Here is a 12,936-nt window from a genome sequence, read left to right as displayed (position 1 = left end):
TGTGTCCTTTTAGTCTGATCGCACCCAACAGGTGAAGATGGGTGACTGTCTCTCTTAAACTGTGCCGGTTGAGTGTGGGGTAACCCAGGGGTCGTCATTGTCACCTCTGTTGTTTAACATCTATATTCAAACATTGCTGAATATTTTCTTTGAATTTGGGTTGTCATACCACTCATATACGGACCACACCCAAATTTACATGCAACTTAATCAACCTGCGGAAGCAGTGAACGTGGTGCTGTCCTGTGCCATCAAGATTAAGAATTGGATGTTGGGAAACAAATTACAGTTGAATCCCTCAAAAACTGAGGTTATTGTGTTGGGTGCAAAGAGGCTGGTGTAGGAAATGGTTCACACTACTCCGTGCCCCTCTCTTTTTGGTGCCCCCACTAGATATTCAGACACTGTAAAAAACCTCAGCTGCCATCTAGCATGGACTGCAATTCACAGGTCAGTCAGATGGTAAAGTCTGTATATTTTCAATTGAGGCTTTTAAAACCAGTCATGCCTCTTATTGCAGAGAAGGACTGGCCAACTGTGGTTGGAATACTAGCCAATGCTAGGCTGGACTACTGCAATGCCCTCCTTATGGGGGTTCAAACATTTCAAATAAAGAGACTCCAGCAAGGTCGGACTGGGACAAGAAATAGGCCCGGTCACCCAAAAAAAAGGCCCACAACTCGCCTCAAAAAAGTGGCCCACCCCTTGCCTCAAGACCCTTGACCTCTGATGACATCACCGGAAGTGATGTTATTTGACCCCACCCCAAAGTGACAACCCGGGAAGCCATAAAACACAACCTTTCACCCCTTGACAAAACAGGAAGTGGCATCAAATAGCATTGCTCCTAAGTACACTACGAAAAATATGGTTATGATTTCAATAATGTGATATACATTTCATACAAGAATGGATCACCATATGTATCATTAATATCTGTGTGTATAGATCCATATTGTCAAATTACTGTGAATCCAAGCAGACGTCCAAGGCCAAATGATAATATGCTATTGTATAGCACTTATGCTTAAGCTCTTTTTTATAGAACAAATATGCATACAATATCACCCAATCTGTGTTGGTACTCATTTATCGACCTAAGAAGGATGAAAGGCTTTTTGAAAAAGAAAAAAAAAGAATTAGAAAAAAATATATATATATTTTTTTAAAATGTCCAGTCCGACCCAGGCATGGCCAGAAACCGGCCCCCGCTCCCCAGCGACGATTTCGGCCCAGCCACGGGCTGAAAGGCTGAGGGGCCAATCCGACCCTGGACTCCAGGTAGTCGAAACTCTGCTATTGGACAGATTTGTTCATTAAGTAGAAGAACTGAAATATCTCAGTATAGAAGGCAGATACATTGGCTTCCAATATCTCAGAGAATCCTGTTTAAGGTGCTTTGTCTGGTGTTTAAGTGCATCCATGGGATGGCACCAGCTTATTTGAGCACAAAGATTCAGCTGTACCTTCCTCATAGACTACTGCGCTCCTTAGATCAGCACGTTTTTCAGGTCCCAAGGGTCAGAACGACCACATGGGGTGAGAGACGGTTCTCCGACTTTGGTCCCTGAGTGTGGAATGCTCTTCCACTGAACCTTCGACCTCTTGACCCTGTTAATTTTCAGAAAACAATTAAAAACCTATTTGTTTGCCTAGTCCAGACCCTTTTATCATTAGCCCAAGCCCTTGTGACACTGTTGACTCATATAAGACCATCTCTCCGCCTAGATGCATTTGTGCCTGATCCCCCCCATGTGTATGTGCGTTATAAATTTACAAATCAAATCAAACATCGAAGACTTTCAATTGTGCACAGGATTTTGCTTGACCCGTTGCAGGACCATTTCGATTCATAATCTTTTGCCACTCTTTCACTTTTGTCAACTCTCAGCTGGTCCTTCCATTGAGCACACACACAGTGCCGGACCACTCTGTCAAAGGTATCGTTTATCTCAGTTTCAAAGTGCAATCACTCATCTACAGTTCTACTTTACTTGCGTTGGTTATCACACGTGTTTCATACAATGTTCGTGCTTGCAACCTTTGCTTCAACACAGACCTGTCTTGTATCGGTCTCCCCAACTCACCAGCTGTGTTTATTTCACTGGCGCTGCTTTGTTGTTGGAGCCAAGGACAGTACCACGGCAGCTGGTGATTCTCCCAGCCTTGATTATCGAGTACCTTCCGACACACAATGCAGGATTCCTCAGCCTGGTTTCCTGGTCTTATGCTTTCTATTCTCGAGGCTTCATGAAAGTAACGGTTCCTTGTCGAAATGGCCAAGGGAACTTCCCTCCATGTGATCCCCTTCCATTTTGCCGTCTTTCTCCTTGTTTCAAACTGCCATCTTGGAACTGGTGTTTCCTTGTGTGCTTTACCTCACTCAGAGTGTGCTCTTGTGCTCCACCTTTTATCTGTGTGGGGAAGTGTAATGGAAGTTAGGTGTGCGTGATGGTCAATAATTGCCTGACCCTGCCTGACCATTGTATTGGGACATGTCAGGTATAGGGCTTGGGTGTTAGTCCATTTTCTCTCATAGCAGGCTGTCCGTGAGAAAGTGTTTGTGTTGTGAAAGGGTGCGAGGGGTCTGAGTTCCTAAATATCCTACCTAGTAGGCTGGGGTAAATGTATTACAGGGGAGAGGATATCGCGTCTCACTCTCCAGTGTCCCACTCCCCAAAGAACCCTCACCCAGGTGATCGTCCCGCACTGGCCCACCCCAGCAACTGGATGCAAAAGCAATGGCTGTGTCCTGGCCACCTGGATGACAGATCCCTGGGGACTAGTGGGTGAGACACCTTCTGGTTTCTCACAGCTTCGAAAGTATATATTGTGTATGTTACATCTCTGGCTTTACTATTTGACATTGAATAGACCTCTAACATGGCTTGTTAACACATTTTCTCGTTTGTTTCAATCTTAGTTTCATATTATCGATGACAAAAATCATAAGGGGCGAGACAAAGCAATTGTTTTTCCTGCACACACAACAATAGCGTTTAGCATATTTGCACTGTTTATTCATCTGGACGGTCACTTTGGTAAGTATCCTGTTGCTTTCAATTGTATTGCCCTTAATAACCTTTCACTGGGGAAAAATATGTTATGTCTAATAGTGGATATAATTACTCCATATAATATTTCAATGTTGCTTTGTGTGTCTCTGGTCACACTTGCTGTTGTTTCATCCTATTAGAAATGTTTCCCGCCTCAAAATCACATACTCAACAAAAACATTTTTTTAAATGCAGTTTTTAAACATACTGAAATATGTTATCGACAGTCAGTTTCATGTGTGCAAAACTCAATAAGGGCCAATTCATAAAGAAGTTACACTGAGTACCCTGGCTCACCTTACTCTGAATACAGTGACTTCGACTTACCCTTTACTTACTACCTGACGTCCTGCTAGTAAGGGAAGTGTAAGCAAAATGTACTCAGTCTATCTGCTTTTGGGTACAGCATAGCCCTCTCCAGGGGGAAATCAAGGGTAAGAGCTACTCCGTGTAACTTTTTGAATTGACAAAGTATGCTTTATTTTACATTTCACTTAGATTACAAATATAAATATTCAACTTTCCAAACAGACACCAAATGTAACAATTAATTATTGGACAGATTTATGGATTATTTATTTTACAGCACTTGTTCAAAACTATACTATGAAGAAACATATGGATTATTAACTACACAGGCGTGCTTAATCATGATTAATCAAAATTACCAAAAGTAATGACTTGCAATAAAGTTACAGTTTATATTAAGATGTGTATAGATAGCATTTATATAATATTCCTGCTGAGTGAGGGGTTCACAAAAATGTGGTTAAAAAGAGCAAATGTACTGAGAAAAGAGCTGTGTGAGTTTTGCAGAGCGAGCAAGCCATAAAAGGGTACATTTAGTTTTGGAAATCCAATAAGAGAATGGAGACGATTCACAGATCAGAGGTGTCCCTAATCAAGGTTGGAAGCATGATAGAAAGTCTTGAGGAGGTGCTGCCAAAATCTTTGTTCCTTGTTTTCTCAGGTTTACACCAAGGGATTTTCAACAAACTTTCTTTTGAGAAGCCTGAAGGTTAGCTTTGGTGTTAGTCTTTGGGAAAGTGGGGTTGTTGTGTCTTTTAGCTCAGTAGTTTACTCCTTTTAGAAAGCCTTGTGGTCAATGCAAGCTGCACTCTCCCTTCACTTAACCACTGTTCGTCCTATTGTATCGTATAGGTTGCGCATAACGCATTGCAACTTGCATATATTAATCACTTGTTTTCCTTCCAGCTTGAAACAGTAGATCTTAGTGAGCCTGCAACCAATGTGCCCTGATGCATTTACCAGGTTGCAAATGCACACCGCCTGAACGTCATGTTGTAGATTATATCTTGCCACATCCGGGGTGCCTCTAACGGAGTTAATCCCATTCCAGATTTTCTGCAGGAAACTTGCAATTGAGCATACGTTTGTGGAACAACATTGTCCTTGTAGTGCAAGTGAACATACAAAGACACTGGGCCTAATATATGGAGATGGAGTACATACAGGTACATGAAATCCGAAGAACATTTTTGGGATACTAGCAGTTGATGTATTTAACAGTTTGCCGCAGGTCGATTCCCATAAATATGGATCGAAAGTTACCCACAAATAATCTTATCACTCTTATTCATAATTCTAGCCCATAGCCTCAGAAAGAGCCATGGTATAAAATCAGTAAAATATAGCACAAAATATATGCAATACAGTAAAATTAGCAGGGATCGATAACCATATTTGTTATGACATAATACAAAGCTCATAAGGAAAGATCAACTGGTATGTTTCAAAAGAGCTGTTGTTGTGTCCTTCATTGACTTCTCAACTGCCTTTCCTAAGGTAAATCACATCTTGTTGGGTGGTGAGGGAATTGATGTGGGTCTATTAGAGATTTGTGTACCTTTTTAAAAAACAAATACCTCTACGGGCTAAGTTGGATGGTGGGAACAATCCGTCCAAAAGTATCTACACATCTATTGTATTTGACTAGGTTTTGTTTTGGTCCTTACTCCTTTCAGGAACTTCATTTCACCCAAATCCCAGGGGTAGTGGAAGTGACATCACACAGCCCTTGTTCTCTGATGACATCACAGGACGTGATGTCATTTGACCCCGCCCCAAGTAACATCACGGGAAGTGATGGCACACGACCTTCAGAGGCCTCTAACACCTCTGTTTCCAGGTGCTGTCATTTCACCTGGCTATAAGAACCGAGGCACATAGGGAGGCGAGATTTGTCCACAATCACACATTTGGGGAATGTCATTTTCCAGATTTGATGTGGAGCCTATATGTAAAACATACATAATGCAGTACTTGTAACAAGGTAACCAAAATCTCTAACGGAGGCTACAGCTAGTATATGAAACGTCTATAGATCAATGGACACAGAAGTACTCATCATCTGTGGCATTGATGTGTTTAACATGCCAAAAAAGCACTGACCTCGGAGGCGTGAACTGTCTGTTTACCCAGGAGCAAAATGCTGCACGAGCAAGGCCAGAAAATAAATAATTGACCAGATTTAGTATCAACAAAATTCCCTGGTTATAAATGTATCTATAAATCAGCTACCAATACGAAAGAAGAAACCTATTGTGCCGGTGTAAGCTGAGGCCATCTGTCTCAGTGTGCATTTATCTTTAAATTACCTGAAAAGCAACCACGTGTTGGCCCCCAAAACCCAGAGGCGAACATAACACCTTAATGCCCTAGGCTTTGATACATGACTCTTCTTCAATCTTTTTTAACGGGGTGAGTCGTGGGGAGGGAGGGAGAGGAGGCTGTACTTCCCTCAAGAGTGGGGCTCAATGCATCTACGATTTTCAGAGCGCTATGTGCGAGGCGCATTATTCAATGACCCCGTTCCCCCAGGACCGGCCCGTGAATGAAGCTTCCACAAAGCTCTTTCCAAAAAGAAGTTTGAGTGAGGAAGGTTAGGTCACTCCATGACTCTCTCACTTCTAGACTATGTGTCCAACGCTTATTTTCTTAAACAGTGTTGCACCAGAGCAGCGACCTGGTCGAGTTTGTGGCCCCTCTCAACCATATCACACTTGAATGTGTTCAAGGTGAGCAGAGCCCAATCAGTGGCCTACCACAACATATGCGCCCTCCCCCCGGTGAGCCATGCTGAGGGCTCGCCCCCTCCCAAGCTCCTTAAAGCACAGGGCATGCCACACCCCAGGCCGGCCCAGATAACTACATGTGCACAATGTCCATGATGATTATGCCGGTGCTGGGGCATGCACTACTCCAAGTGACAGAAGTAAATAGGTTTTTTAATCAAAGCTTAAATGTTTCACCTAGCGTAGAAAAAAGGGGGCAGTGGCTGGTCCCAACATATTCCAGCCACCAGTGGTCACCAAAAGTGCACAGCCTCCTTTCCCAATGCATTGTCATGCCGGTCCCTTCTATATATGCCAGTATAAAAACATTTACATGTTGGCTCCACCAACATATGCTAGTATTCCCATATGAGAACATACTTATGTTCACTTTGAGATGTTTTTTAAAGTATCATTACTGGCACTAGGCAAAAAGCTGGTTTTGCCAATATATGGCAGTACTACTACGTAAGAAAATACTCCTGTTGGTTTGGCCTTTAAAAGTGACATGTCTGGTTGTAAAACTTAATAAACAAAGTTAAAACAAAAAAGTGACATGTCACAATAAGAATACATGTCCAAACTGGTTCCAATGCAAGCCTGTCTAGACCCATAAGAATACCTATTATCCTTGCTTCATCATAGATGCTCAGTTAGTCATGCTACAGTCAGAAATATACAGCCCGCTACACCAAAACGTCAGTCTAGCGAGGTAATACTACTTACCATCCTTGCTTTATCAGACAAGTAATAAATGTCATGCCACAGTAAGCAAAGTCTACACACACACACACACACACACACACACACACACACACACACACACACACACACACACACACACACACACACACACACACACACACACACACACCCTTTAACCCACTAATACATCTCTCACATTCCATTCATTTACCAGGCATACACCCGCCCACCCAGAACATTCACACACACAATCATATTCATACCCATTCACCCACCAGTCACTCACCCATATACCTTCTCTCACATACAATTACACAGGGACCCACCCACCCAGAACATTTACACACACACACAGACATTCCTACTCACTCACCAACCATTCACTCAACCATAAACCTCTCACATCCACCTGCACGGCATTCGCCACACAGAAACACACCCACACACCCAGAATATTCAAACACACTATCACATTCCTAATCACTCACCACTCACTGACCCATACACCGTCTCTCGTGTCCACTCACACTGCTTCTCCACACAGACACGTACCCACCCAGAACTTTCAACCACACAATATCACATTCATACTCCTTCACCCACCGGTCACTCAATCATACACCTTCTCTTACATCCACTTTCACTGCATTATCTTCACAGGCACACACCCACCCAGAACATTCAAACACACACACTACCACAATTGATCTCATTCACCCACCACTCACTGAACCATAGCACATACATACATACATCTGACATGCACTTTACACATGCAAAATACACATCACATTTTTAAAAAGAAGCCTTCTTACCTGTTTTTCCAGCTTCGGTCCATCACTCCAGTCCACGCACGGCTCCTCCATGCTGCTCACAAACAGGAACCAGGAAGCTGGGATAGCTTCCTAGTTCCTGTATATGAGCCATGAGCAAGGCGGAGGAGAAGGGGTTGGAGCTGAACATGGCATGTGACACATGCCACATGTCACGGTCAGCTCCAAATCCTACTGAGCACGTCCTTCTCGTGCTGCAAGCCCCGGCCCAGCCTTCACCCTGCGCCGGGGCACACCCAGACCTGGCGTGGCAGGGCCACCAGTCCGCGGGGGGCTACAGGGCCCCCCACTACTCCAGGAGCTTGAGTGTAAAAAAAATCTTTTTAGGGGTAGCAAGGGAGATTGCAGGGGTAGCTAGGGAGAACACAGGGGTCGTGGCTGCGACCCTCAAATTACGTCCCTGACTCATTTTAACCTGTATACAGCAAATAACTTGTAACATATAAAGCTTTTTTTAAAAAAAAAAGTTCTGAAGTTGGCACTGTCCAACCACAGCAGGGTAGATAATCTGAGGTACTATGACGGGTCGGACACTTTAAGAACTCTATTTAATGAAAAAATACAAAAAGACCTAACTTTCCCTATTGCTGAAGGGATCACCCTCCCTATCTAAAGAAATGAATGGTGCTAGTCGGTCATCAGGAAGTTCCAAAGTAAAATGTAATCGGTCCAAACCTAACTCTACCTAACCCTACCACTAATTTAACCAACCTAAATTCAGCCAATAGAAGGTCTTTCTTCTCCTGGGCTTCTCGTAGTTCCTGATAGTCTCTGTATGGAAATGTCTTTCTCTTACACTCGAGTTTCTAAATACAATCTTCTTTGGTAAGCTCAGAATATCTCCTCCATTACAACACTTCTGGGCTTGATGCTCTCTTTAAGGTCATGCTGCTTACAGCTTGTTTTGAGATAGTCTCTCACACTCTTATACTAACATATGACCCTTTGACAGTCTCTCAATTAATCTTTGGCTACTTTGCATGGGACTTGATCCCCTTTTAGATTCCCCCACTCCTGGGTTCTCTCTTTTATACTCTTTCTTCTATTATCTGGTACTCTTCATAGTCTTATATCATATTCCTCAGAAGCCGTGCTTGGGCTTTGAATTATCTAATCTTCGTCTCTTTGTTCATAAGACCTTTTCCCTTCTTCCCAGGGCAATTGTCTCCAGTCCCTCTTTATTCTTCTCACAGGGTTATTTGTTACTTGCTGTATAAGCCTTTCACATTGACAATCAAAGAACTTTATTCCTCATATCTCGTCTTTATGAATGGGAAGAGTTTCACTCTTCATGTACTCCTGTCCCAGTAGCCTCCCGCTTTTCTTGTGCACCCTGGTATCTTCGTCTGCGTTGGGGAACGTTGGAGGGCTCAGCACATGCTCAGGTATTCTTCTCCATTGTCAGTTTCCCGGTCAGGATTGTCAGTGGCATCCTGTTCTCGGCTTCCCCTCAGGCTTGTGATGAATCATACGGACTCCTCCCTAAACCCCTGCATAAAGTCTCCTCCCAGGTGGCAAGGGAAAGGCGCACGCTTCCTGATCCAGACCTTGGGGGTTGTGTTCTGCAGGAGGATCACCTAGGAGGAGAAATGACCCTGGGGAATGAGAGGACTCTGTGGGATGAGACGCAGTATTTTTCTTCCTCTAGGGAGGATGTCTCCTCAATGCAAAAGTATGTAATGGCTTGTTGTAATAATCATCTTTGTGTTCTGCAAGATGCACATAAGAATAGGGGTGATAACAAACTGCTAGGCCTTGGGAGAAATAAAAAGCCGTCCAAAATCTTAGAGACTTGTAAAGCTAAAGACCTCCCTAACACCCAAAGATATAGTGGAAGAAAACCTGGGAATAATAATGGCCTAAAAGAACTTCCTTCCCTTTCCAATCAGGCCTAGTAACTAATCCTTATAATATTCCTTTTAACGATATCATAAAGAAAAGACTTGGGCTTAAAAGTAAAGTTCAAACTCAAAAAACAGACTTTGCCATTGGGGACTTGAAGTCACATAATTCCCTAAGTACTGGGACGAAGAAGAGTGTAAAAAAGGAACAATGTTGCAGGAGTAACTAGACGGTTAATTCAGATGACCCACACCTGAGCGAGACAGAGAAGCTTATAAGGCCCCCTCAGGTGCAGGCCATAGAGAAAGAGAGGAGCAGAGAAAGCAAGAAGCAGAAGCAGTGTGGTTCACGCTGGTAGCCCAGACAGAAGCTGCAGGAGAGAGAGGACGCCAGGACCATTGTTCAGCAGAAATCCTCTGTTGGTCCTGAGCGAGTCTGTGTTTCTCAAATCCAAAGTGCAGAGGCTGCGCAGCGGGAAGCTTTGGTTCCCAGGAGGATGTCTCCAGTGGCTGGCGTGCACCCCAGAGCTTCGAGGCGATCTCCGGTGGCCGGCGTGCAACATAGGGCCTCAGGAAAAGGAGCTCCAGTAGCAGGTGGCTTGGGTGAGGCGGAGTAGGAGAAGCTGTTTTCCGGGTTGCGAGGAGCCACAGAAGCAGATATCCTGTGATTGGTGAGGAGACCAGAGGCGCGCGTCTTACCAGGTGAGTTCACATGCTGGTAGTGACCCCAGAGCGTTCTGCACCCACTCGCATGTTCAAGGCAGGCATTCAGCGAGAGAGCAGCACTGGCATATGATTGAAAGCAAATTTCTGAATACTGAACTGTTGAACAGCAGTGAAAGTTTTATATAACAAAACTGAATGACTATCTTTAAACGTTTGAGACCAGGGAAAATCCAGCAACCAGATGGGGCGATATTGTTGAGAATTAATACCTGCAAGTATTGCCTAAGCCAGAAGCGGTGAAAATTAAGGCAAATACAATCCAACAGATATTTCCAACAGCAAAAGGGGGCTAATGAAAGGTCCATAACTTGTTGCCCATACTTTGTACAACATGTGGTGAAAGCTGGTATGAACACACATTGCCAAAGCCAAGAGAGAAGCAGAATAAGATCCTAAGCTTGTCGGTGTTTGGTTACTTGTGCATTGGGGAAAAGGATATTCAGGAGGCGAGGAGCATTATTTACAGAAAAGTATTAAAGAGCGCCAATGTGAGCCTTGTTTTCCCTAAAGAGTTGTTAAAAGCTTTTAAGTTACAAGCTGTTGAATACTGTGAAGCTAATGTGAATCTCCTGTCAGTTGACCTTAACCACAAGAGCACTTGTTGTGAATCACTGTTTGGGCAGGGGAGTATACCCAGATGGCAAACCTTTGGAGTAGTAGGCCTGGCATGGGTGTAGACCAGGTATGAACTGAGGTAAAAGGCCTGGCATGGGAGTAAACCAGGTGGAAGTCAAAGAAGTGCTACACAGTTGTCCTGACAAAGACAATTTATGTTGCTGTTACCAAGAAGTTGTATTTCTTTCCAACTCATCAGTTGTGGAAAATCATCCAGACCGAGACAATTGTTATTGCTATTGATGAACTGCAAAGTTGTCCTTTTTCTAAGAAAGATACATTGTACAAGGAAGAGGAAGACCCTTCTATTGTCTTTGTTGAATCACTGGCGTATTGGAACTTTCTGTGGACAAATTGAAGCTGCAAAGAACTGTGTTGGAGCTTTGTTGAAAACCAGGATGTCCTTATTTTCTTTTCTTGAACTGTGAAGCAGAATTTCCTTTAAAATCTGGGGAAGGAGAATTCACCCAGGTTATAAGACTGTAACAATACAAATTAAATTACTGTTGTTTTGAACTGCCATGCATTTCCTTATTTATGTCTTGTATGTATAAGTGTGAGGGACATATATCTTTTGTTAGTGTGTCATTTAGTTTATTTTAGGCAGGGAACTCCTCATCAGGTTAGGGATAGTGAGGCATTTATCCAACCTTCTAATATCATAAAATGGCATTTGTAGAGAAAACTACTGAGTTTTCCACCTCAATTTCTTACCCCACACAGGCTGCAGCTGTCTATGGACGCTGGCGACAGGAAGCTCCTCACGCTCCCAGCTGTGATGTTCTCGGCGTTGTTCAGCGTGTGTCTCACCCAGCATGAGGCGTTTGTGGTCACACCACCACCAGCTCCTGGCTACTTCTCTCTTCTCGGTCAGCGGTTTTCACCACCCTCTCTGCGTCTCACTGTGCTGTTCCTCGCTGATTCAAAAGTTGCTGGCTCCTTACCTTGCCTCTGCTCCACCCATCCAAGGCATGATCACATGAGGGGGCTTCCCCTGCATACCATACTCTCTCCTCCTCCACTCGTCTCAGTTAAATACACATCTCCTCTAAAAGAGACATCCTCTTTTCTTTGATCTAATAGATTCACTTCAGCATTGCCTGCAGCCAAATATAAAGATGCTACATTCTTCTTCCCAGCAGGCAGTCCCATATATGCCGATATTTTGGGCAATTTAGAGAGTTCCTCATAGGAATGGGAGTCCTGTCCCTTAACGGGGGGTCACTCCCAGTGAAGTCCCACTTGCCCATACTGCTCGGGAGGGTATTGCGCAGCAGGCTCACCTCCCTAGCTTCAAAGGGGGTGGCTCCCCGTTGAGAATTTCTGAACGTTTTTGATAAAAAGAAAGCAATGCAGCTTTAGAGAGAGATAATCTCAGGCCCCTAGGGGGTGTCCTGTTAATGATGTTGCAATTTAATTATCTACCAAAGCTGGAAACATTAGGTGCAAGCAGAGAAATATGAGATTACTTGAGAATGTGTTGTGTTTGTCAAAAAAGGGTTAGACTGAATCAATAGTATGTTCGGCATTTATTGATACCTTAGCTCATTTGTTTCGACTGTCTAAATCTATAAAACAATTGATAACGTAAAACCTAATGGTAGGGTTCAATATTTCATTTTTGTGAGGTGGTCTGTCACTCTAAAACTTTTCACTGGTTCTGGAAGAGCGCTTTTGGCTATAATCCGTTTCTTAATGTCTCTAGGAAATTTGACCTCTAGTCCCAGCAGATAGTGTTTCTATATATGATCAGTTTCCTAATGTCTCTGTAACTTTGACTGCAAGTCCCAGCATAGAGTGTTTCTCTTGAGGATTTGTTTCTTAATATCTGTGGAAACTTTCACTTCAAGTCCCAGAGTGTAATGTGTATCTGGAAGATCTGTTCTTTTGAACTTCTCTGTGGTCTTTGACTTCATGAACATGCATGCAATATTTCACAGGTTGATCTGTTTGTTAATGTCACTGAGAACTTTTATTTAAAGTTCCAGCATGCACTGATCCTTCTTCCAATAAGATTCTGAATTTAATCTGGGAATGTGCAGTTCAAGTATGCTGTGATGGGTTGCCACAAAATGCATACAATCGG

The 12,936-nt window shown here is 43.4% G+C and overlaps 1 protein-coding gene across 1 annotated transcript in view; it reads left to right on the top strand.

Annotated features, from left to right (window-relative positions):
* PJVK (pejvakin) overlaps nucleotides 1-12,936 on the top strand; it is a 239,274-nt gene that overhangs the window by 91,708 nt on the left and 134,630 nt on the right. Inside the window, exon 4 of the mRNA XM_069616106.1 lies at nucleotides 2,924-3,041. Coding sequence (XP_069472207.1) covers nucleotides 2,924-3,041 — 118 coding nt within the window. The remainder of the gene's footprint in view (nucleotides 1-2,923; nucleotides 3,042-12,936) is intronic.

Source organism: Ambystoma mexicanum, chromosome 9, assembly GCF_040938575.1.
Source record: "Ambystoma mexicanum isolate Mex_15411 chromosome 9, UKY_AmexF1_1, whole genome shotgun sequence".
Lineage (NCBI taxonomy): Eukaryota > Metazoa > Chordata > Amphibia > Caudata > Ambystomatidae > Ambystoma > Ambystoma mexicanum.
The sequence above is the reverse complement of the archived record's forward strand: the minus strand, read 5'-3'. Positions and strand labels throughout refer to the sequence as shown.